The sequence below is a fragment of the Tyto alba genome, unplaced genomic scaffold (assembly GCF_018691265.1).
Source record: "Tyto alba isolate M040663 unplaced genomic scaffold, T.alba_DEE_v4.0 Super-Scaffold_14, whole genome shotgun sequence".
NCBI classification, from domain to species: domain Eukaryota; kingdom Metazoa; phylum Chordata; class Aves; order Strigiformes; family Tytonidae; genus Tyto; species Tyto alba.
Genome location: NW_024881276.1, coordinates 23,483,841 through 23,509,966, shown reverse-complemented (window position 1 = coordinate 23,509,966; position 26,126 = coordinate 23,483,841). Strand labels below are relative to the sequence as shown.

General features: G+C 40.2%; 1 protein-coding gene across 6 annotated transcripts in view; it reads left to right on the top strand.

Annotated features, from left to right (window-relative positions):
- Positions 1 to 26,126, top strand: part of EFHC2 (EF-hand domain containing 2) — a 70,347-nt gene that overhangs the window by 25,284 nt on the left and 18,937 nt on the right. For 5 of the 6 annotated variants that reach the window (XM_042788811.1, XM_032994480.2, XM_032994482.2 and 2 more), the window contains 7 exons: positions 524 to 775; positions 2,365 to 2,475; positions 2,806 to 2,944; positions 10,755 to 10,920; positions 11,924 to 12,066; positions 17,167 to 17,363; positions 22,443 to 22,576. In XM_042788811.1, the coding sequence (XP_042644745.1) occupies positions 524 to 775; positions 2,365 to 2,475; positions 2,806 to 2,944; positions 10,755 to 10,920; positions 11,924 to 12,066; positions 17,167 to 17,363; positions 22,443 to 22,576 (1,142 nt within the window). The remainder of the gene's footprint in view (positions 1 to 523; positions 776 to 2,364; positions 2,476 to 2,805; positions 2,945 to 10,754; positions 10,921 to 11,923; positions 12,067 to 17,166; positions 17,364 to 22,442; positions 22,577 to 26,126) is intronic. The other variant, XM_042788812.1, reaches the window with a different exon arrangement.

The following is a 26,126-nucleotide window of genomic DNA, read 5'->3' as shown; positions in this document are numbered from 1 at the left end:
CGAGAGGAGAAAATACCTACCCAGTGCCTGCCAACTGTATGACATGAATCAAAAGTTAATGAACTATGGTTTAAAGCTAAAAGAAAATACCAAAGGGAAAAGAAAGAATTAATTCTCTATACCATATCATCTATAAAAAAATAATTTTTAAGGAAATAAATCAGGAAGGGTGATGCTATTTGGAGCTGTAGTCATCTGATTACCATGGGCAATTTGTTGAAAATGTGAGCTGTACTATGAATAATTTAACAATTCTCTGATCTGAAGGACCTTATTTCAAGAAAAACAAGGATCAAAACCCATCTAAAATTGTTTTCATATATTTTTTCCGAGGGCAGAGCAGCCCTGTAAATAGTTCTTTGGTAACGGCATAAATAGTGTTTCATGTCTTGTAATTGTGTGGTGTTATTTGAAAATCCTAAAAGCATGTTCTAAGATTAGATGTTACCCTGCAGTTTGGTATCCTGCTTTTAACACCAAGTAATTAAAAAGGTGTTTATCTTATTTTCTCCTTTATCTGCAGATTCTGGATAGTATGAAGCCATTGCGCCCTTATGAGCGCATTGATACTTTGAAACAATTTCTGGAGCATGATGGACATGTTTTACGTTTTTTCTGTGTGTGGGATGACCCAGAATCCATGTTTCATGACCCACGGGAACTTGTTCTGCACTATTATTTGTCTGATGATACTATTGATATAAAAGAAATTATACCGGTAAACTCAGGCCGGGATGCAGTTCCACTTTTCCTCAGAAGAGATAAGCTTCCAAAGGTGAGGAATGAAAATTTCTGCTTATTTCAAATTCTTCCGCTAATGAAGAAATATTAAATGCCTTGATTTGAAAATCCTATATTAGGCTTGTAATGATATTTAGAAAGTGTTATCAGAGTTTTAATCATAATTGCATGACTTAGGTTTTGCACACATATTCATATAATAACTTAATAAATGATGGAATAAAATAAGTTTAGGCTTGTCATGCTTAAATTAAAAGGAGAGAGAATTTAGGGAGAAAGATACCCTGTGATTTTTTTCCTCCCATATTAGTGTATTAAGGTAAATGTATTAATAAAGCTCTACAGTAATGGAAGTCCAGAAAATTAATTAACATTGGTAAACTGAAGTGAATTCACATCTGATCCATATAACTTATATTTGTAACCTTTTGAAAAGTCCAGTTTTAGTGTTCCTTAACATTACTTCTTTGTAGTAAATCTAGAGTGATTTCTTAAAATTAAGTTCCTAGATTTGAGACCTTATACAAAGCTAGTTGAAATCAATAGGAATCCATAAATAAGCTTTGTTGGGCATTAATTGGGTGCTTATTTGAGAAGGCTTCTCTCAGAGAAATCTTCAAGGGGTTTGAGTTCTCTGTAACCTTTTATGATTATAAAATTAACGAGCTGGATACACTTCTGTATCGCTCCAGATGGATCCTGATGATAGAATAACATCAACCCAGAGATGGAGTAAAGTACTAGGGAAACTTTTTCCTCCTTCTAAGACTGGTAATCTGTTTGTGATGCCATAGATGTACATGAGATTTTATACTAAAAAATGAACAGGAAATACTTTTCTCACCTTGTCTATCCTATGTTCTGAGATGCTGATTTAGCAGTGGCTCTGTGTTAACAGATCCCTTCTACTATTGAAGCGCGTATTGCAATTTTAAGGTCTGGCTTCTTCCTCTGAATTCAGGGGAAATTTTGAGGAGGACAGCAGAGGAGATCAGTCAAAAGTTGGGGTGTCAGGGAAGGTAGTAAGACAAAATAACGAAGTTTGGTTATCCTGCATCAGCAGTTTGTTTGTAATTTTTTAAAAATGTAATGTTTGTGTGTTAAGTTTGAGGTCACTGGGATAAATTACTATTGTAATTTTGAAACTCACAAATGTAAGAAAAATACTAAAATTTTTGCCAGTAGAATCATGCTGACTTGAATCCCCTGTATTTATTTGTGCAGTGGTTAGCACAGTAGGATGAACCCTGAGTGGTTCTTTTGCATGTTTTTATAATTATTACCAATCAAAATAATAGCCTTTAGAGCAGATGCTGACAATGATGTGCTGCTTCGGGTGTGCTAACCTTTGCTTTTCATTTGTTTCCAAGAAAAAAGAGACTTTACTCTTGGATACTCAGTAAGATTCTGAATGCTTCTTCTGGCATATGTACTGGCTTTTGACATATACACTGGCTTTTTGGTTTGGTGGTGTAATCTTACCTTAGAATTTACTAAAAATTCTCCCAAGAAAATACTACAATAACAGTCAGTCTGTAAAAAAACCTGCTAGTTCCAAGGTAACCGAGTTCTCTTTCTTCACTATTAACTGTATTTCTTAAGAGCTGGTCTCTTTTCTTGCAGTATGCTCCCACTGGGCTGTATCAGCCAGGCACAATCACCAGTCGGACTGTTCTCAATGTGTTTGGAAAGTTGGTAGGAAACAGAGGCCATTACATTCTGGACAATCGTAAGGTCAGGTACTATTAAATGCTTCCAGCTGTTGAATGCCTTTATAGTAGTTTTTGTAATTTCTCTGGTAGTTATCCTCTACAACAAAGAGAGTTATTTATAAAATTGTGTTGCCACTGGAGAATAGTCCAGATGAAAACTACTGAGATTTACTGTATGTAAATTCCACATTTGTGAAAGTGAGGTAGCTTAGCATGGGGGTGAAAAATACTTGCAAATGGACTATGAAGGTTATATTTTAAATTACATGCAATAAATGACCTAGATTTTAAGAAAGGTTGTGGAGTTCTGAGATTTATAGAGCTGCTGTTTAAATGTTCCCTCTTTTATTAGACAGGAGCAGTGCATCAGGAATTTTACAAAGACAGTGACCTGAAAATAGGGGCAGTAATTAATGTTTGGGGAAGGAAGATAATACTCTGTGACTGTGATGAATTCACTAAAGAATACTACAGGACAAAGTACGGAATCGGTAAGTAGTGATAATTATTCTTTCCTTATGAGCATTTTTATACTTCTGAGTTTGACAGAGCTGTCTTCAAATTTTATTACTGACAAAACATGTTCATTAAAACCTTTAGCAATAACAATCTGTTGTAGGCTGTTAACAGCAAAGCAGTAATTTTGCAGGTGATCCAGAAGGGCTTTCTTATATGTTACTCCATTGAAAACTAACACATAATGTGTTCTGTTCCTAACTGCCTCTATTTTAAAAATAGAATGACAAAATAGTCATATGAATAGACTGCCAGTTCTTCTTTTCTCCCCCACCCTCCCATTCCAATAGCTGTGTTTGCAGTCAGAAACTGAGTGGGTAAGTAGAATGAGCTCAATTATTCCCCATTACACTATGTTTCATTTTATATGGATGTCAGAATCCTCACATAATAAGATTTTCTGACACAACAGTAGCAGTCTATCACCTCATTGGTTTTTACAATGCAGTTTTGTGTATTCTGGACCATTAGAGTATGTATCCTGTGAAGTTTGAGCACTGAATTCTGGAAACATTTAGCAACTGTGTCCATAATGGAAAAACATTTTGGAAATGTCTTAACAACAGGGGCTTTCGTTTATCTGTCTTTGAATTCCCTCAATCAGACTTGCTAATAGTCCTATTATGGACATCTTTCTGCAAAAATGACTTAGTTAATTTCTGGCAGTTTATTCATTCAATAACTATAGCTGAGTCTCTGACTCTTCAGAGATGGTTGGAAGAATCCTACTGTGGCCTTTCTCTGACACTGTGAAACAGAATACCTGACTATTTCTTCCAGCTTGACTTGTGATTAGATAGAGTGTAGTGTTTGGATCAAGGCTTGTCTGATGCACTTGAATTAAATGATGTAGGGCTGCCATTAAAACACTAAATTTCTTAATTGGCAAAACATGTCTCATTGGGACTTTTTTAATAATAGCTTGGCATGCCTGTACCAAAATAAATCTTTTCTTATACTATCCAGTGTGTGAGGAAGCCTTATTCAATAACCACAGTATTATCTATAATAATAGTGAGTTTAACTCCAGAGATGCAAAACAGGGGTTTCTCCCCTGAGAATTTCATCAGCCAAGACCGCTGCTGCTATTTGGCAGCAATATCCTCTGTCTGAGCAAAATATCCTGGAAGAGTGAATGGGGACTTCTTACTCACAGCAGGCAATAAATGAAATGCAGATGACCATTCTGTATCAACCAAGCAATGCAACAAAGTGTTACACAAATGCAAAGGCTCTTCCCCTCCTGCAATGCTGGATCAGTAATTACTGGTTATATCTCCTACTATAAAAGTTAGGTGGCTTTGCAAGCAGAAGTCAGAAGTTGCTGATGTGCAAAATTCTAGAAAATTGGGACCGTAGGTGATCTAGTCCCTTCTCATTGTTATGAGGCAGGATGGTGTATATACATAGATTGTCACTGACTGATGTTTGTATAGCCTTTTATCAGCATCCACCAGTAGGGGAGATTTCTTTGCCTCCTTGAGGTATCTTGTGCTAATCCTGCTGAATATCTGCTCTGAAGCTGGTTTGTGTAAACTGAGAAGATTCACTTGTCTTACCATTGTTGGACATGAAGAACAACTGCTCAGTATCCTCTTTTTATAACATACTTGTACATATTTGAACACTATTCCAATACACCATCTTACCACCCTACTCCCCTCCTAGCCCATTTGTTGCTAGGGGAAACCTTTCAGTCTTTCTCCATAGTCCATTCTTTCATATCTGTGATAATTTTTCTAATTTTTCTCAGTGCTTTCTCCAGTTTCTCTGCCTCCTTAACATGACACAAAGATGTGCTCTAGCTAAGACCTTTGGGAAACTGTGAAGTGTTTTGCACATACCTTTAAGGATACATGATGGCAGAGACTCTGGCTAACATGAAAAAAAACATCCATCTTGATGCAGTGAGTCTTGTTCACAGAAAATACACACTTTCTTAGACCTAAGAGGTTCTCACTGTTTGCTGTGAAATTCTTTCCTGCTTTCCCCATCAGGATTTTAAAAAATGTAGGCATGACTTTTGAACTAGAAGGGACTAGGAGTAGAATCAAGGTAGTTTTTAGCTTAGCAGGAGGTTTTGAGAGAGAAAAGGTGAGGCTTCACCTTTTATTCTTAGTGAATTACAAATTTTGTTTGTGTCTGATGGACATACAAGGTACTCTCAGTGGGCTCAGTCCCACAAAGTGCCCAGCGTTCTGCTCCCATCCAATTAAACACTGAAACATGCTTAATTGCAGTTTGAGTCCAGGGAGACCATTTACTTGAGTAACAGTAAGCAAGTGGATAAATTAGTTCTTACATCAAGGCACAGTGCTCAGCACCTGATGGCATCAATCCAGCTGTTTGTTATTGTGTTTTCACATTACTCCAATCTATACTCTTCTGCCAAAGCCATTAAAAAGGCCGACATTTATTTTTGACTCTGCAGTTTCAGCATAAGTTGCTTGCCGATGCAATATGCCCTTTAGGAGAATTAAGGGCAGTTTATATTTCCCTTGAAGTGCATGATTATGATATCTGATGTATTTCCAATGTTGGTTTTGCCTGTTTTACTCTTGCTACTGTTTGTGAAAAGCAAAGGAGAACTTTTCCATGGGTAAACAATAGCTGATGCCCTTCAATAGGAAGCTAATTACATTACTGTCATCTAGCAGTGCTATGAATGCAAGAGAAAATACCTTAATGTGTGATATTATCTGCCCAGACTTGCTAGTGCAGCCTCAGAGGAGGAGAAGAATACTTTATAGCCATGTAGGTGTTGTGGTCACCCAGATGAAACATGAAATATACTGATATGGACAGGTGGGATGTTGATACTCATTAATTTCTCTAAGTACAGTATCTTAGCACAGAGTTGAGTATAAAGTGTTCTTTCTTAAACAGCAGATTGTTTCTGAAGGAAGAAAACCAGCAAAATCTGGTTTCCTAATGATTTTTATTCAATGTCCCAGCACTTCCCAAGCCTGTCTGCTATGCCTTTTCACAGCACCCTGCAATCATTCTCCTGTCTCAGCTCTCCTCGCCCTCCCACCCCCTCATTTCTCAGGCTCCCTCTCTGACCTGCTGCCTGGGCAGAGCAGCATGCAGGGTGAGGGGCTAGCCAGTACATGTGTGCTTTTGGCCAGGCAGCTGCTGCTGGATAACAGCTGACTTCTTGCTTTTCCCTCAGTGGGGGCATTAAAGCCTGCTGCCAATTTTCACTAGACTCGTCAGAGATCAGAGTCTCTCTGGCGTCTAACCTCTCCGCTACACATGGTGGGGACTGAGCAGCGGCTTCTAAATATGCTTGTTCATTTACAGATGCCTTTTTTCCTCAGGTAACTAGAATAATCATGAAGTATGACTCCATAAAGGGAGATTTTTCTTTGAATCAGAATACACACTGCCATGTTTCAGCTGCATGGATGGCTCTGTGACCCCTAGATTTTCTTTAATCCTGCATGTAAAAGTTGTGAAGATGGTGATATTGCCTTTTTATTTTACTTATCTAAATTGTGAAACAGACTCTCGCAAAAAACAGGTCTCAGTTGTTTGCTGTATATCCCTTGTGTACAGACATCATGTTAGCGATGTCATCCCTCCAGGTTATTGCCATCTCTTATATTGTCCAAGGCTAGTGGGATTTCTCTCCCCCATTCTTGGCTGTAATGCTCAGAGGTGCCTGTCCTCTTCCTATGAAGGTAGGATTTCTTGCCTGCCTGCTGTATACTGGTATTCAGTATGGTTATCACTCTAATCCAAAATATATAGCACTTGACTCTTCCTTGAAATACAATTTTCTCTCAATCACACATGAGGGTTTTCCTACAGTTCTTTGACTGAGAGCAAAAGGTATTCTTATAATGTACACCAAAATCTTAGTGTCTATTGAAACCGAAAGCAGACAAGCTCATTCAAGATGGTTTAGTGCTGCCTCTGTGGCAACAAATTCTTCTTGAGGAATTTAATTTTTCTTACTAAGAAGACTACCCTATCTTCAGATTGTTTATATGCTAAAGATGTGGCTGGAGCTGTTTTGTTTCTTGCTGTTCCCAGTGCTTGTTCAAATCTCACTCAGTTTTTGATGAGAGAAAAAGTTACTAGTATGGGGTACATGTTTGATATAGTGGGTGAAATACAGCCCCTCGTGCCAGCCCATCTCCTGCTGGGCATCAGTTGATGCAGTAACAAGGGGTGAAACTGTCCATGGGGAAAATGTCTGTGTTATTCTTTCTGGAAGTAGAAGTTTGTAATCCTGGACTCTTAATTTGTCCTCTACCCGCTGTAAATTCACACTGAAAATGTTACAGCCTGGAAGAAGAGAGCATTGATTCCTTTTCCAGACTGGACAGAGGTAATTTTCCTAAGAAACAATGATAACCTTGAGAAAAGTGCATTTGGTGTGTAAGTACAAGTTGTCTGTCTGATTCTACCCTAATGCTGTGTGGCAGAGCTCAGGTATGGCTATTAGTCTACTGTACCTGGCTGGCTGTTTGAAAGTTGCAGAAATGAGTTTATAACTAGTTTTGTAAACTGCCTTTTTCCATGGCAGTTTCTTTTTTAATTTCCTGATTTGCAGGAGAGAATCTGAATACATAATCCTTCAAAATTCTGGAAACTGTTAGTGGCGCAAGGCTGGATGTTTGCATTGTTCTCTTTAGTGAATCTGAATGAAGAAAGGTCCTTTTACTTTGGGAAAAGGATGGGAATCAAAATGCCAAACTTCTCTTTGGACTTTGTTTACTCCAAGCTTGGGTTGTGGGGGATTTAATGTAGTCTCTGGGGTTAACACAGTATTCCTCTTAATTTGTAGTTTCCTTCTAGTTTATAAATCTAATTTTGATCCACATGTGCTGAAGTACATACAAAGGGACGTGTTACATGTTTTAGCATTTCTCAAGGATTGCCTTATGCATGTTAACGCGGTGTACGCTGTGACCCGCGTGTAAACACAGCAGCTTGTCTTTAGAGTTTACCAGTTCAGCGAAACGCCCTGGTTTCCCAAGCGCTCTGGGCAGGAGCTGTGTTACCTGCAGCCGTGCAAAGGGAAGGGGTTTGTTTCTGTTACAAACCTCCGGAGGGGGGAGGGGGCGGGAAATACTAGTGCAGATTAACATATTGCATAATTTACAGACCTCAACGTGGTTTTTTTGTTGTGGTTTTTTTTGTTTTTTTTTTTTTTTAAACAGCTGGACGACCACTTGCGAGAGGGGCCGGAGTGCTGGGCCGGGGCGCCGGGCGCTGAGGGGAGCGGCGCGCGCTGCCTTGCCGCGCGGCCACTGGGTGGCGCTGTGGGAGCGCGGGAACGGCCGGCTGGAGAGGGGGGGGGGGGGGGGGGGGGGGAGCGGAGGCAAGCCACGCGCCACCGCCCACCGGCCCGTGCCCCGCGGGCGCGCGCGGCGGCGCGGGGCACGCGCCGGGTGCGCGGTCGGTCCCTACCGGGGGGAAGTGTGTGTGGGGGGTGGGGGGGGACCCGCCGGGGGTCTCCTTCTTGTCGCCGCGTTCGTCGTAAGAGGGGTTGCGGGTGCCGGCTGCGGAACGTGGCCCACCGGAAGTGTCCCGCGAGGCAGTTTGGCCCCTGACGGTGGTGTTGGGCAGCGTGGCGCGTCGCTGCGCGTTCGCGCGTGCCCTTCCGCCGTGACGGTCGCTTTGGAAATTTTCCGAGTGGACTTTTGCATTCGGGCTCGGGCTTTGTGCTTGGCGTGGTGCTGCGGGGCCCCTTCCTGGCCGGCCCGGGCGGAGGCACCAGCGCTTCGAGCCAGGCCACGTTCTCCGAAGAGGTGAAGGCCAAGGGAGATCTCTTTGTGTTTTCCACTTAAAGAATGACTCTGACATCTGACTGCTTTTCATATTTTTCAACTTCATGCTGCTGTTAGGCAAGCCACGTTTTAAGAATGTTGCCTTGATCTCATACAGCCATGTTTCAAGCATTTTAATTGCAAACCAATTCAGAACATGCTCCCAGTGACAGCGATTTTGTTGTTCTCTGTGTGCGCTGAAACCCGTGCTACAAGTATTGGTTATTCATCCCCATTTCTTCGGTTCTGGGTAGAAAAGTTACATTTTAAAGAAAATACCTTTAGTTAACGGGATTCACTTTTATACACTGCTCACTTACATTACTCTTTGCCCCCTGGACTATGGTTTGTGATCCATCTTCTTCCAGTTTGCCTCATGTGTTTGTCCCTTTTATAGGGCAGCAGCTCCAGCCCACCCAGGTGCGGAGGTGCTGCTGCTCCATGCAGGCAGCACCTCTTCTGACCTTCTTACTGCACCTGTGTCGGGGCCGGGAGGGCTCTTTGGATTCCAGTGAAAGCAAGCTGGGCTTGGGGCCACAGCAAAGAGGGCCAGCCGCAGCCTGGGCTGCCCAAAAATCGAGGAAAGTGAGTTATCACTCTCTGCTCAACGTTCATTAGACCTGATCTAGGTACTGTGTCCCCTTTTGGGTCTGCCATGACTGGAAAGGCAGGGACCAGCCAGGGCGAGCTCAGGGGAGGCCCCGGGGTGGTCAGGGCTGAGGAGCACCCCGGGGAGCAGGGCTTGCTCAGCCCGGTAAGGGCCCCAGGCAGCCGCCTGCGCCCACCCGTGGGGAGGCTGCTGAGGTTGGGCAGCCTGGCTCTTCACAGGGGTATGTGGTCGGGGGGCACGAGACAACGTGCGTAAGTGGAAATGAGAGGCTCAGAGTCGGCTATCAGGGAAAAATTTTTCTCCCTGGGGCAGGCTGCCAGGGCAGGCTCCGTCTTGGGAGGTGTCAAGCCCCAACTGGACACAGCTCTGAGCAGCCTGGTCTGGCCTGGGGCTGACCCTGTCCTGAGCAGGAGACCACACTAGAGGCCTTCCCACCCAGCCTGAGTTCTCCTGTGCTCCTGTGGTTTATGTCTTCATTTGCCTCAGGTCTGCCCACTTATTTTCTCTCGTACAAGTTACTTTTTTCTCTCACCGTTTCCATTTTCCATTAACCTTATCTAACCAGCACCCTGTATTACTCGAAATTTTATGTGAACCCCACCGGCAGCTGAAAGTTGTGTTGCAGTGAAAGAGCAGTGCAGGGAAGCGACAAGGGGCCAGATGGTACATAGAGCAAGATTTTCACCAAGGGAGGAATGGGGAGGCACCAGAGGCCAGCAGGGCTTTTGGGAGCAACCCCTATGGGATGTGAGTGCAGGTCCCTGACCAGACATGTCTAGGCTGTCAGGAGAGCTCCTGCTGTATATCTGGCGTAGTCAGGACCATTGATCACTGCAAGGAAATACTTGAGACTGAGGAAGATGAGGAAAAACAAAGCTTCTGACACTCTGGATGAAGTGAGATGTGGACTGAAGCTGTTGGTTTCAATGTAACAAGTTCTTATAGATGTATGATTTAAATAATAAAATTTTATTTAGTTATGTATTTATTTTCCTCTGGCAAAAAGCAGAGGGCAGGAAACTCATAAGCCAAGTATTTACTTAATTGTGTTTTCTCAAAGGGTAAAACTGAAAAATTAATTTAGAGTTGTTAATTTATTATTTTATCCTATTTTGAAGCTATATTTGTCTTTCTTTTTGCCTGTGTATCTTAATGATATTTGTCAAACATTTTAAGATTATAGATGAAATCCTGAAACCCTTGAAAAAATAATTTTGCTGTTGCCTTTTGTGGAGTCTTTTTCTACCCTGTAACGTTATGAGGGATCCTAGTTTGACTTTGATCAGTGCTCTGTTACAGAAATAGGCTAATAAGTATTCATATTGAAAGTTTAAATCCTTAGTAGAATGGCTTCATCAGAACAGTAATAAATGAGTCTTGCTGTCTTTGTTGTAGAAGATTTCTCTCCAGTTCCATCTAAGGCTTTACCACCTCCAAAACCAGAAAAAGCTTTTCCTCCTTATACTGGATTTGGTTCTGAAGAGGATTCTCTGTGCTCCTGTATGGGTCTGCTTCCCAAGCCTCCCCAAAAAGATTTCAAGAAATTCATGGAGAAAGACAGGTATTTCGGTGAAAAATAATTCCAACTTTGTTAATTACGTCTTTTTGTAAAGGAGATAAATGTTAAGTAGGGGGTGTCATTTTTTTAGCAAAATACACAACTCATCATACTTCTAAGGGACAGGTGCATGAGGACTAGTTTAGTGACATAGTACTCCAATTTTCTCAGCAAAATTTTTCTTTTAAGAAGGCAGATATTCTCACCCTCCCATCCCCTACCTTCTTTTCTTCTGCTGCCTTCAGTGGGAGTATGATGGAAGTCTTACTCCAGGAATTAGTCAGGAATTTTGTATGCTTCATCAGTCCAAAACTGTTTTGTTTTTGACTTCCTGGCATTTACTTTTTTTGTCTGCTGAAATTCATGCAGCTTCCTGTAGCAATATTAAAGCATTAACCCTTTACTTTCCATTATTAAATAGTTTGTCAGGCAGTGATTATTGAAGCCTAAGTGGAAAGAAAAGTCACATGCTAGAGATTCACCTGCAGAGCCTCTGTAAAAGAAAGAGGCTATTAGAAAAAGGCTTGGGAATGTATTGATAGTGCATTTAGCAGTACTGTAAATTGTTTAAAACAATCAGCAAATATCTAGCTAGCAAGATCATTTGGTGGGCCTGATTTTGTGGAGATAATCCTAGTACGTATTGCTATTCAGAATTTGATCTGAAAATATACATACCTATATGTGTTCTTCCTTTATAAATTTTCTGGAAAGAAACTTGGAGCTTGATTTGCAACTGAATTTGAATACAAATTCATTCCAGGCCTGTGGCAGAGAAGTAATTTTCCCCTGAAAATGATTCCTTTCTGTCTGGCTGACTCTAGCTGGTTCTGTTAATTTAAGCTGAAAATGGTTTTTGACAAATTAGGGAATCTTATGCCATTTCCCTTCTTGGTCTAGGAATAACACAGTGTATGTTACAAAACTCAGGAGAATGCATCTCTTAGGGATGAAAACGTTTCTCATACTCTGTTTTTGATTTCTGATCTCCTCTTTTGCATTTTAGAAGTGGCATGGAAAGTAATATACTGCGCTTTCTTGCAAAACTCGTCACAGATAGTGCTATTGACAAGGATCGGAAATTCATTATTTCCTACTTCCTGAGTGATGACACTATTTCAGTTTTTGAACATATACAGCAAAACACAGGTAAGATGTAGTAATGTCTTGCAGTCAGTCCCAGTTGCCTTGTTCATTTGATTCGAGTTTACAGTAAAGATTGTGGCCAGACTCGTCACTAGCAGAAACAGGGATGTGGAGTTCTAAATGCAATGGGAATTAAATCAGCAGGTCTACTGCGTTGTCTTGCATAGCTATATGTCATAGTAATTTATAATCTTCATCACTCAGAATAATGCTGTTCATTGTATGACAGTACTTCACAATATCCTTTGGGAACTGGAAGTTTAATGCATTAGAACTTTTATTACATTTTAATTTGCAAATTTGGCCTTTAAACATTTGCTTTTGTTGTGGGTAACATACAGGAATTGTGTTGTTACTGATGATAAATAGAGACAGGAAATGTAAGATATCCAGAATGAAAAAGTAAATCCTTTGTTTTGCAAGACTGTGTTATGAAACCTACATAGCATCCACTGTATAGAAGCAGCTAATGAGAGCAAAACAGCTGTGATATTGTTTAGCATATTTTATCATTAATCATGTAGTGCTGAGCATATAAAGAGTGAAGATTGCCTGGTGCTAGTGTCTGTACATGTGTGTGTATGTATAATACTGAACTGAATTTGAAGAGCCAGACTACCAATGTTTAAGTGACAACTGCTTTGTTACTTCTTAGTTGCTTGATCACATTTATCCTATTGCTGGAGGATAGTCTCCCAGTGTTGTCATGGTTAAATTCTTTTGACTACTGTTGTCTGTTGTAGGCTGCTTCCAACTGAGGATATGAAAGGTTTTATGCTTTTCAAGCATCTTTTTATTTCCTTGGAGTGTCTTGTGCACAGATGGAAGGACACAGCACTGGGAAGGGTGTGGGGAAGTCACTCTGTAACTCAGAGAGATGGGGAAGCCTTGGCTAAGCATGACCCTGTTGGTGAGATCAGTGGATTGCTATGAAGCCCACAAAGCATCTGCAGCAACAGTTTCAGAGCAGTTAACATCCAGAAGTGCTCTCACACCTCTCAACATGTGCAGTTGAAGGACTGACTCTCTTAAAAGCTGCTGTCAGCCTCTGATAAAACCACACAGAGAAAAAAAAATCAGGAAATCACATTCTCTCAAAGACAAGGGAATAAGAGTAATAGATGGTTTCCTTAGTTACGGTGTTAGGCTCTTGTGGAACCTCGTGACTAGATCTTTTGATACTGCTTGAATTGCCCTATATCAGCTTCTTGGCACAGAACACCTTAGTATGTTATTTCAAGGATACCCTGCAGAGGTGACCAGCTCACTGTGCTCAGTACTGACCTATTTGGTACACTGTCTAGAGCAAAGATTCTCCTGGGGAGGACTGTTCACTCCCCTTTCCCTCAGGCTCTGGTGCCAGCAGTTGACTTGCTGAGGTCCAGTTATTCGGTTTAGTGTTAAGGACTAAGTATTGTTGCGACCCTACTCTTAAGCCTTTGCTGAAAATGTTTTCTGATGTTAATCCTTTTCAGATCTATGATGAACATCACATCCATAAAAACTGGAGGTGTGGTGAATATCTAGACCCTTCTGTATTCCTAGAGAACTCTTTCTGTGCCTGCGGTGCTACCGAGTCATTTTGAGTGCCCTGCACACGAGTAGGTTTTTGGAAGGCCTGAGCCTTTGCAATGCAAAGAACTTCTAATGGCATCTCTGCTTGTCTCCAACTATATTATGAATGCATAAATAGGGACCTCACCCCCAACTAAAATACGAACAATTCTCTGAGAAATGTTTTGAAAATGTGTAGAGTTACCTGCCTAGGCTTCAATGAGCATTTCCAGTTAACCCTGCTCCACTGCAACGTCAAGATTTAGCATTGCTTGTGGCACCAGTGTCCTGTCATCATTATTTCACTAGTTTCCTGCCAGCCGGTGGCCTGTAACTTATGCAACTTCATTTATTACCGTTAAAGACACATCACTAATGTATATATTTATTATGTAATGCTGCTGTAAGGCTCAAGAGCAGTTCAGTTCTCCAGTGGTGAATGACGTGTTTGATTGGCATTCTTTATGTCCAGAGACATGAGGGATGCTAAGGGTAGTGCTACACTGTTGAATTAAAGAAGTCCAGGGAACAACTTGAATCTTGGCCCCCAATCATATGCCTGTTTAGTCACTCCTGGTTCTCCTTTGCACCCTTCCACCTAGACATGGCATCAGAGACCCTAGGGCCCCTCCTGGACAGTGCTTAACTCCAGAAAAATCCTGCAAGGCATTGAGGACAAGGCTGCAGCAGGTTTGGCTTGCTCCACCCTTGTCAGTCATCTAACACTATCCCAGGAGGTTTTGCACACTCAGAAATTCATGTTCTTCTGCCACAGCCAAGGGCTGCAATACATACCCTCAGTTTTATGCTGTAAAACACCACTGTTGGGCTGCAGCACAGCCCTTGCATACCTTCAGATGGTTTGAACACACAAAAATAGCAGCTGTGTCTTCAGACCCCAGATCCATCACGTATCACCCAGAGCAGAGCCAGAGCTACACTGCATTGCAGATGTGGTCAGTTGGTCAGGCTCTCAACAGCATGGGTGCCAGGCCAGAGACTGCTTCCTGGCTTCCTTTTTATGTTGGAATGAAAATACATGCTGGGGTTGCAGCTGGGACCCCACTCAGCATTGCTAGTCAAACAATGTGGAACAGTAGATGGGTGAGTTTGTATACCAATAGCAAATGCTTTAAGACTCCTATGAACAGCAAGTATCTGTAAATGTGTTTTTAACTTCCCTGGCATGTTAAAGTGGATGGAGTAGCTGACTTTCAGAGGTGGTAGAAAGGTGAAGTGGAAGGATTAGGCTACTGGCCGTTGGAGAGCTTCAGCGAGAACAGCCTTGAAAGGCAGAATAAGAAGTAAAGATGGGGGGAGGTAGTGCAGAAGTTGGAAAGAGGCCTGGGACTGCAGAAGTTTCTTTGTTCCCACCTTCCTCCTTTTCTGTCTTCTTCCTTTCTCTTTTCTCGCTCTACCCCTCCCTCATTTTAGTCATGTCTGAAGGAAAAACGAGTTGCTTCAAGGTTAAGAATGAGAAGGCTTTGGAGAGGTCAGATAAGAGCAGCTAGGAGAAAGGAGTAAGGCATGCAAAATGGGAGTGTGAAGAACATTCATGTGTGAGAAGGAAAAGTGTTGAAGTGGATGGGGTGGGGGAAGAGTAAGTTTGATCGCATCTTTGAGAGGGGATGAGTTAAAACAGTAAATGACTCCCAAAACAGCAACTCGACCATCCCTTTTGTGCACAGGTTCAAAGGTCTATTTTTGCCCTTTGCTTTGCATGAATTGATACTAATTGGCAAGTAAAAATGTTTCAAATCTCAGTCCCAAAATGGAAGGAATAAACTGCTCTTGCTTTTCTCAGTCCAGCAAGGTGCATGTCGCAGAGAAGTATTTCACACTATTAGCAACACTGTGAAACTGCATTTGAAGTGTGCAGGACTGGACATCTTGAAGCACTTGTTGAGATGGGGGTCAAAGCATGAGAACTTTGGCTCCCCATGCAGAAGATCACAACCCCTTTTTTACTCAGTGTAAAACCAAGCCAACAGCTGTACAAACACCTGCAAAGTCTGATCTGATCTTAATGGAAGACGGTCTTTGGTTGTGGTGTTTATTTTGTGCTTTGAGCCTGGCTCTTGTAGATTTCCATCAAAATTTCTCATCAGGTTTCAGTGTAAAATCTCTAACCTAATGAGATATTTTTGGTTGTTTTCCTTTATACCTCTTGAAATGTACTAACCCATAACATTTAAAAAAACAGTTATGGGTTAGAGGTATGAAGGTAAATTTCCAATCTAAGTGCACAATTGCAGGGAAATAGACAAGAGTGAAGTTCCAATCTTACAGAGACCATTTCTGTTTAAATATTACAAACAGTTGCCAACATTATATAACCTAAAATTTCATATTTATTTTAATAGCTAGGTGAAAAGGAATGTGTTAAGAATAAAGTTACATTAGTGATTTGGATTGTTTTTTGATTCAAGCTAGATCTGACCATTGTCATAGTGTATTTTTTGTCTTTTGCTTTTATGGTGCTAATAAAGCAATTAAGACAGACATCTGCTCCAAACTCTGGTTTAATAAGTAGTTTGGGCTTCACATTCATTTATAATTTTGACTATAAAGGTATTTTATTACACTGTTCATCAGCCTTTTATTGGGCTTGCATCACTACCTAATATGTAAGATGTCATTAAATGTTACTGAACTATGCGTTTTGGCTTTTGGCTTGGAAGCTCAAATATAAGCAGGAAACAAACCCCAGGCACTCTAGAGTTGTTGTAGGGCACATACCCTCATGAAACTAAACATGTGACAGAATCCTTTCTAGAAAGCTTGGTACGTGCAATGCAATCTTGTGGCACACCAGAAGATATTACTGAAAATATACTGAAATATTACTTGAGCACTGCATGCAGCTTCCAGTGGCACGAATAAAATCATTATAATGTGAAAAGAAAAAATGTGACATACCCAGCTCACAAAGGAAATAATAGATCGCAGTTAAGTTGCACTGGCAGAATAGTATGTGGAAGTTAGTGTCATGTCACTCCAACTTTTTTTTTTTTACATTCAAAAGCCCTTAAAAACAAGTTGGACTTACAGTGCACCAGAATTCATAATCTTCATAGGACTGTGCTATCCTAAATTGTGATTTTTTTTTTTTTTTTTTTGATTTATCAATTCAAGTATAATTGCCTGCATCTTACATTTTGCGCCTTGTGTCTCTCAGGAGTCAGTCCCAAGGCTGGCGACAGGGTTATGGGAACGATTTGAAGAGGCACATTTTTGTCCCATTTTAAAGAAAAGAAAAAAAGGGAAGGTGTTTGGCAGGCATTCAAATGGGACGTGTCACAGAATATGCACAATGTAACTGTTGCTGTGAACGCTGGCAGAGACAGTTCTTTTAGCAATGAGAGGGAGGGGGGGAGTGTATTTTAAGAAACTGAAGGATGAAAACTGATATTTAAATACAAAACAGTTGGTTTGGGGTGTCTTGAGTTTTCTTTTGTGTTTTTTGTGGGTTGTTCTTTTTTTTTTTTTTTTTTTTTTTCCTCAAGTAAAGCCACAATTAATTAATTATTTACAATTCTATTCCCATAGGGATACTTGGTGGAAAGTTCTTGGAAAGAGGTCGCATTAAGAAGCCTGGGCAGGAGCTTTTTAAGAGTGAGCCATCTGAATACTTCAAGGCTCAGAGTCTGTTTGTTGGAGCCAGAGTTTGTTTCCATGGTCACAACTTTCTTCTGGTGGATGCCGATGAGTACACGTTCAACTACATGGAGAAGCATGCAAATGAGGTGAAGCAGGGTCTTGTTATTTTCTTTTATCTGTAAGGACTGTACCTTATCTATATATTTTTCAGAATTATTTCTACCTAGTTTCTTCACCCAAAGTTCACATCCCACTGCTCTCTGTCTAGCAATGGATTTGGGAGATGCTAGCTAGGGAGTGCATACACGCCTGCCCACTCTTTACTGTCCATTCCCCTTCTACTTTCTCAGCATCCACTCTTATTGTAATAAGGGTTGTTAGAAGATATATCCCTGCCTATTACTCTTTATGGACCTCTTGTCCCTGCATTGATCTAACCCTTGTTGAACCTACAGATACTGTCTGCTTCTACAGCTTTCTGTGGCAGCAAGTTGGAAAGTTCACTGCATGCTATGTAAAAAAGTATATAATAAAAGAAACTTACTTATTTTATATAATAAATAAGTTTACTTTATCATATACTTTTTTATATAAAATAAATAAGTTTCTTTTATCTGTTTTAAACCAACCTCCCACTAGTTTCAATGTCAGTTCTAGTGTTCTGGGGTTTGGTGAAGATATTCATTCACCTTACATGCAACCTTCATAATTTTGTAAATCTCAGATATTCTTCCCCCTCAGCCTAATCCTATCCAGCTAAGAGTCTCACCCTTTTTAGTCTGTCCTTGCAAGGCAGCTATGAGATGTGGAGACTGGAACAGTGCACATTACTCAAGATGTGGGCACATCCAATTTAGAGTCCTAGCAATGAGGCTATTTTATTCCCTGATTTGATTGTTTGGGTTCATACATATTTATCTGCCGAAAGTTTTCCCTTGTAATATTAGAAATTCATGTCACAGTCAGGAATTCAAGCTTACAGTTTGTACTGAGTTTCATTATCATTTGGTGTTGCCTTCAAAGGGGAGAGCAACAATAAATAGAGAGCTGGGGCACCTCTGCTGATGTATACTTGATGCTCCCAGTCATTACACAAATGGCTGGTAAAGAAGCCCTCAGTCACCGAAGCCAGGAATGTATTCAATAGGAGGAAATTGCTTGTCCTATGGCAGTTGTCACAGAGGTCAAAAAAGAAAAGGGTACGGGGATGGAAAACCACAGAGGAGCCACAGAGCATTTTGTGGGATTTTACGTTGGTTTGGTAAGAAATGTGGATTACTATTTCTTTTTATGATGAAGTTTGTGCTGCAATATTTGAATAAATGTACCTTGATATGCTTGGAAATTCCTGTTACCTGCAGCTCTGACCCAGTTGCTCTGAGAGCCAGCACAGGAGCCAGGGCATGTCTGCATCCCAGTCTCTCTTCTGTATTTCTGCTTTGTCACAGTGTGGTCTTGAACATCAGTCTTTGGACTAGACTGTGCTGTGAGGACTTTGGTGGAGTGTGTATGCTTCATAGCTCGTGGTGGGGTGGCAGCATGAATTGTGCCTTCAGCAGATCTTCTCCAGAGCAGCCCTTTTGCTTAGGCTTGCTGAGAGCATGCCCAGGGAAAATATCCAGGAGGGCGTATCAAGCCTGTGGTCCTCTGCCCATTTGTCCAGACTTTTTGTGACTGGAGAAGGGAGAAGGTTCTGAGCGCAAGTTTTAATTGTTCCCTGTCTGCTGGCTCACCAAAGTGCGTGAAGCTGCAGGACTCCCAAGGCACCAGTAGGCCTAGTGCAGCCTTGGGGGCCGCGAGTCTCGATGCCGTTGTGCTGCTGAGACAGAGGTAGGTGCAGCCTGACCTGTGCTGCCTTTGGGCCACACGTGCTGTTCTCACTCAAATCAAAATAGCAGAATGGTGTGATTTCTTTGTAAATTAATTTGGAGTTAGCACCACCTGCCTTCCCTGGAATGATGAGGAATGTCTGCAAAATGCTTGTTGATGTAAAATGCTGCGACTGCTAAATGCTTTAAGCAGTAAAATACAAAGCTATATACGTTATGTTTTCTTACTGCTGGACTGTTTCTCCTCCTAGTAGAATCAAAATGAAAGCTATTCTCAAAAATGCAGAGTGCATCATTAGATGGTAAATGTTCTATGGAACTGCTGTTTGCATTGATTATCTTGGGTCAAACAGGTGAGATCTTAGTTTTCCAGACTGAATGATTGTATATTATCAAAATAAAATCTGCAAAATGGGAAGAAGCAACACTAAAAACACTTCTTTAAAGTGAATTTTGAAATGATCTTTTCACAGTTAAGTTTTTAAAACAGCTGGCAGAAAAAAGGTTTATTTTCCCAGTGATAGTTGCTTTACTCACATCCTTCGAATAGAGCTCCAGTAGTAAGGACACACCTTGTTTGTCGCAGTTCATCAGGAAATTGCATACTCAAATCCCAAGAACTTCAATTATGAGAGAAGAGCAGAACTGGAAGATGGTCTGAAGAAGGGAAAATGATTTTTAGATGACTATTTGTCAGCTATTGCTAAAATGAGAAAGTAAATAATTTTCCTTCTGAATAGACAGAAGTTTCCTTTCAGCAGAGCGTATCAGTACGTTTTCTGAAAACTGATGAAAGGAATCCAGATGGAATGTTTTTCTTCTGGAAAACACCATTTTGAGCACATTTTTATAGGCATATGTTGATTTAGGTGAAATTTTGATAGGTAATCATAGTGCAGGTGGGAATTGATTTTGCTATCATTGAAACATTTATTTGTCACCATATGAGATATTTGGAAAGTTTAAATTTTTAGTTACAGAATTGTGTTTATTATATTGTTTTTAAATTATGGGGAGAGAAAAATAATTGAGTCTTGTGATTTCGATTGCCACCTGTACTGAAAATAACTTTAAGGATCTAATTCTTAAAACTTTTCAACACTTTTAGTTTCTTTTCCAATTTGAGGAAAAAAAAGTGTATTTAGAAAGTGTAAATTTGCTTGCAAAACAGAACATGTATGTTGTACACAGTCCTACCAGTATTACCCACGTTTGAGGAGGACTCTCTCAGACAAGGCATCACTGTGCCTCCTTGGAAATGAATTCATCATCTCTGAATTGTTAGAATTGTTCAAACTTTGTAGTCTTCTGCAGCATAAATATGGAGGTTGATTTTACTTCCACTGACTTTAGCAGAATAACCTCTGACTTAAGCATGATAATCAAATAAAACTAGATTGTGGCTACTAGCATGTCAGCAATTACATGAGAAGGGGGGAACGCAGGTAAAGAGTTATTGCCATGCTGCTCGGATACTTGATGTCTATGTAGGTGTTTGGAATATGTAGTTTAGAAAAAAGATTTAAAAATAACTTCTTTGATAATGTAGAGAAGACAGGTTTTTAAATAGACAGAACACTTTGTCCATCTTTAAATACTCTGCTCATTGATTCCTTCTGCCCAGTCTTTTCTCAATCTCTGTTTCTTGCTTTTTCAAGGGAAAAGCTGTGTGCTTATGGCCCAAACAAGGGCAGCTTAGGGAGGGGACTGAAAAAGTTGCTGTCTGTAAAACTTTTTGACTGCTGGTCCAGCTGCTCCACACCACTACCTCGTGTGGCACTGCATGCCAGGATTGTACCTGGAGTTTTGGCATTGACAGCAGTTGTCTTCTCTAAATCTGAGCATGTTACCTGCAACCACTGATGCATTAATTAAAGTTGGATCAATCTGTACTGCTCTGGCAGTGTCATGGGGACTTTAAATGGCCTTTTCTAGGTCCCTTTGGGCTATAGACAGACTTCAGTGTAATTGGGAGTGAAGCCCAGTCTCTGTTGTGATTAGGTCCTTAATACCAGTCATACTGAATTTCAAATAATTGCTAGTTAAAGCAACATTGCTTACTGGAAGAAATGGGAGAAAACTGTTTTCAGACAGTTCACTGTGCTTTATAAGTTAGGTAGAGCATGACAGATGTAAGGACATATGAGATCTTCATCCTTGAACTCAACCTCAATTTAATGACTAAATACCTAGGTGTTTTATGTTAAAAATTAGTATAGCAAAGAAATCTTTGGTAGAGCTCTAACACAACAATATAGGAATATAGGATGGAAGCCTTAATGCTCTAGTTCTGTTGTCCTGGTTGGCTCTGGCCTAGAGTTCCCGTTGGTCTGGCAGCGGGAGGAGCTGCAGCCCCCTGAGACCCCAGGGGCTCCCCAGGTCCCAGTGCCCTCACCTGTGTGCGGGGGCGGGGGGAGCACAGCTGGAGGGCTGGGCCCCGATTGGCCAATAGTCCATGTCATGTGACATTGCGCTCACTATATAAAGGCAGGAGTGGGCCAGGAGGGGCTCTCACTTCCCAGGTTGTGGCTGTGGGGCCTTTGTGTTGGGGATTGCCGGCTGGGAGCAGGTGGGTGTTGGTCGTCGGGTGGTGAGCAGCTGTATTGTACATTACCTGCTGATACTGCTGTCAGCGTGTTGTTCTGTCACTGTTATTAAACTGTTTTTATCTCCACCCGCGAGTCTCCCTTTGCCCCTCCGATTCCCTCCCCATTCCCAAGTGGGAGGAGGGTGGGTGAGCGAGTGACTGTGTGGCGTTTAGCTGCTGAGTAGGCTCAAACCACAACATCTGTTTATCTAAGTTTTTTTGTTTTTTTATGGCCTATTTAAAAATAAATAAGTATTCTTACATGACAGGAAGAATTGGTTCCTAAAAAATATCCAGTCTGCTAATTCTGAGTATGTAAGTCAATACAGCTTAATGTGAATGAGAATATCTGTTGGAACAGTTCCTTGGAGCCAGTGGTGAAAAAATTAATTTTAACTTGGTGAAATTTGTTAATTAAGAATTTAGATGCTCCAGCATAAAATGAGGACCGAGTTATTAGAACTGTACTTTAAATATTTCTAGTTCTTTAATAATACAGTGTCTGAAGCAAAAGGGGATGTCCGTTTATGTAGTTAGAATAAGCTTTCTGAGAATGCATGATCTGATTATTTTTGTTTAATTTCTTATATTCTCGGAAGGAAGTAATTTTTTTTCAGTAGCAAGCTTCCCTCCAAACTTGACAGTGTTGATTTATGCATTGAAGTGAGACAGTGGAGAAGCTAATAATACTTAGCAGTTCAGCTTTGCCCTGCATCTTGACAGCTCTTGTTGGTTGCAGTATAGTGGTTGCAATAGCTGGTTGCATGATGCTTTTCTCTCTAATCTGTGTTTTGCTTTCCTTTGTTAAGTTCTCTGTGGCTGATATCAGTTTTATCCTCAAGAAACTGAAAGACATAACTGAACTTCGTTCCAGAGAAATCAGACAGATGTTTGCAGCCACTGACCCTGAGCATACCAAGGTGATTGAGTATGACCCTTTCAGGTAAGACAGTGGATTTTGTTTTTTAATATTTAATGAAGACACATTCCCCAAAATGTATAGAGCATGACTGTTTCTTGATGCTTTCTGCACGCGTTAGCTGACAAATGGCATACATTTGTTTTGCATTTACTTGGAGACTGTGTGTGAAAAAGAAAGTGAATCCATGCCCCAGAAAAAAAAAAAAGAAATGTGATAGTTTCAAGTAAGCTGAAAAGCACAACTAAAATATCTCTACTTTTTAAGGAGGTGGCACAGAGTGTTGTGAAGAAGGGCAAATCAGCAGTGACATATACAATGAAAGATGAAGAAAAGTCCTTCTTGAGAGTCAAACAAATTAATTAGTAGTTTTGAAATTCAGGAAGGAATGTTTGAGTTGCCTCTAAAAAATGGCGTTATTTGGGTTTTGAATCATTGATAAAGGAGAGTGTCTTCACGGAACCAAGGTGTATTGAAATTATAGAATGCAGTAGTAAGCATCTTTAAAAAACTGGAAGGCAGTAGTGAGAGCAATAATTAATGCTTGGATAGTAATTTCAGCATAGATAGGGAGAACAGAAGTCTGGATTCTGGCAATGGTCCAGATATGGCAAAGGGGAAAAGTATAGATACTTGAAAGAGGAAATCATGTTCAAATGCAAGCTGAGTTTAGTTTATCCCACAGCCAGAATACTTGAGCATATGAACTGTGTTGGGCACTGGTAAAGTTAATGATGTGGAACAGAGGCGGAAATTTTACCTAGAAGCATTTGGTTTTCACAGTGGTAATACACTACATATTTAGGAACTGTCATAATAACTAAAGCATATAAATAGATGTATATTGCGTGGAATGTCATCCCTGTAGGAATGTTACCCAAGGCAGAAATTTCTGAAATATCTCAGAAGAGATATACGTCCCCGGAAGATTCTGCCAGCAATTCAAAGTGAAAGTAGTGAAAAATTAAAACACTGGTGTTGAGAAATGAAAAATAAGTGATTAAAAGGTAGGACTTAAACTAAGAGAGGCCACAGTTATTGGCAGCTTTTGGTCAAAATATTTATAGACTCGGATATTTTACTCAACAGAAGCAAGATTTTGAATTGATAATTGCTTTAAGAAGGAAAATGCTATTACTAGAGTAAGAAGGGGAGAAAATTGACAGTTAATGTATGTGAAGAAACTTTACAGCACTTGGAAAGGGGTTTTATTTTATGTGAACAGTAACTGTTGCAAATAGTTATGGTTTTAATTCAAATTATGAAGTAATCATCTGCATGTTATCTTCTTACATGCACCAAGAGCAAGTCAAAGTTTTGGAACATCTGAATGATGAAATTGGTGGAGCACACTTTCAGAAGGGATGATTGTGCTTTTAAACAGCAGGGGGGAGATTTTATTTTATCAAGAAGAGTCTCAGTTGAGTGTAAATTTAATTACAGTTGTATTCTCTGCTGCTGTGAGCAGCCCAGCTGTTTAATTTGGGGTAGTGGAGTTCTGTGGCATGGAGTAAGATATGCCTAGTTACATGGTATTGAGGCACTTGATTTCAGCAATAGAAATGGAGTAGCCCTCTTCATGAGCAAGAGATGAAGCAGGGGAATTCCCGAAATAAATGTTTTCTTGGCCTCAATGCTCACCTGGGCCAGTCTAAGCACCTACTAATGGTTTACATCCCTCCTGGGGTAGGACCGCAGGGGATCTAACAGGAAGCATTCACCCTGCCAGAGGAAGAATTTGCCTCGAAGGAGAATTTCATTTCTGTGCTCTATAGTGATAGTAGCTTTTGTTTCTGTTCTTTCATATTATATCCAATAATTTAAAGGCTTTCTTCTTGTTATTATTCATTTTAGAATTAAATGTTTTAAAGACAAAGATAAGAGCACTTCTTTGCATCAGTGAAAAGTCAAAGATATTTTTCTGTGAATAGAATATGTATTTTTCTTTCAGTTTTGTATTTTCTTGTGTACATCACTGTTTATTTTTAGTCTGTCCTGGCATTTCATGATTATAACTAGCTACAAATGATTTTTTTAGTACAGGCAATTATCTGTGTGACAGCTTCAACCAGCATGATAATCCTCTTTTCTTATCTTAAATACAGCTAAAGCTTGACTGTGTTCTGGATTTGGCTGTTCAGATTTCTTGCTTTCTATGCATGTGAATTTATATGAACTGCATTTTTAAATACACCTATAAGTATGATGTAGTGAAGCAGAATTGTAATTATACAATTTACTTTAACTACTTTCAGAACCCAAATCTATGGAACATTATCCAGGAAAAAAATACATGGCATATACTGAAGCTCTCCCCTAAGCTATTGTTAAAACCATTGAAAGCTTTGTTAAAAAAAGAAGAAAAAAATAACTAAAATTTGGACGCCTGTGCATCACATGATCTTATCCAGACTGCTTTTTCTCATAAGCTACTGGCAAGACTGTTCTCTGTTAGAGACAAAGAGCCATGTGGGTTTAACAAAGATGCCTATCTTCAATTCAGCTTGAGAAACAGCTCTCTTAAACAGTTAATTATTATTTCTTCTTTCTCTACCAAATTCAGATTGCAATCTGTCTTATTCTTATAAAACAACAAAAAAAAGTAAGATGAAAGATAACTAAGCAGTGGGAACAATTTTTGTAGCTTGTTTCCTTTTGTCAGGAGGAGTTGAGATGTAATTCTGTTTGTGAATCTTGGGTCTCACTCATTAGTCCCTATCAATCGCTGAAATATTTCTTAATTCCCAAATGAGACAATTATTTTATCTGGGAGTTTTGGTGACTTGATTGTCACTGACTGGCTTGAGAAAATGAAAGACCTTTAAAATCCTGACACTGGAAAAATCTGTGCCATGTATGGAAATCCAGCCCGTGGAAATATTCAGATGAGTGATGTTATCTACATGCTTTCAGCTTCACCAGCCCAAGAATTTAGAGTGCCAGGCTTATCAGTCAGTATTGTCCTCTTCTTTGTGTTTGCAGTGGTATTACTGCTGGCTCCAGGAAAGAGGTTCCAGTTTTGACTGGATCTCTGAATGCTGCCACAATATGAATAATAATATTCAGTAAGTGGAATAATAATACTGACAAGATAATGACAATACTAAAAGGTGGACCAAGTTTTGGTCATTGAGTTTGCATAATCTCAGATAAGGTTTGCTGCTGTCAACAACTTGTCTTCTCCTTATATTTATCTCCTGCCACTGCAAATAAATGATCTTTCTGATTTATTTAATATGAAAAAAAACAGCAGTTGAATCAAAATAGACACTATACAGTGTTTAGCATCCTTTTTTTAATAGCTGTGTAAGTACAGTTATATTCTATGAACAGATATCTTCATTTGAACAGGACCATGCAAGCCTTTGAGAGGAAGCATGTGAAAAATTATGTTTGTTGATAAAATTATGCAGTGTGGAAGGGTACTAAGTTTCTGTGCTTTCAGTTCACATGTGAACTTTGAGACCCATTATCAGATTGATTCAAGAATTTAACTGTTCCCTAGCCAGCAGCTTGAGCCTTGTGTCAGAACTTTGTGCATTACTGATATTTTCTTCCATTTGTTTGCAAAGAT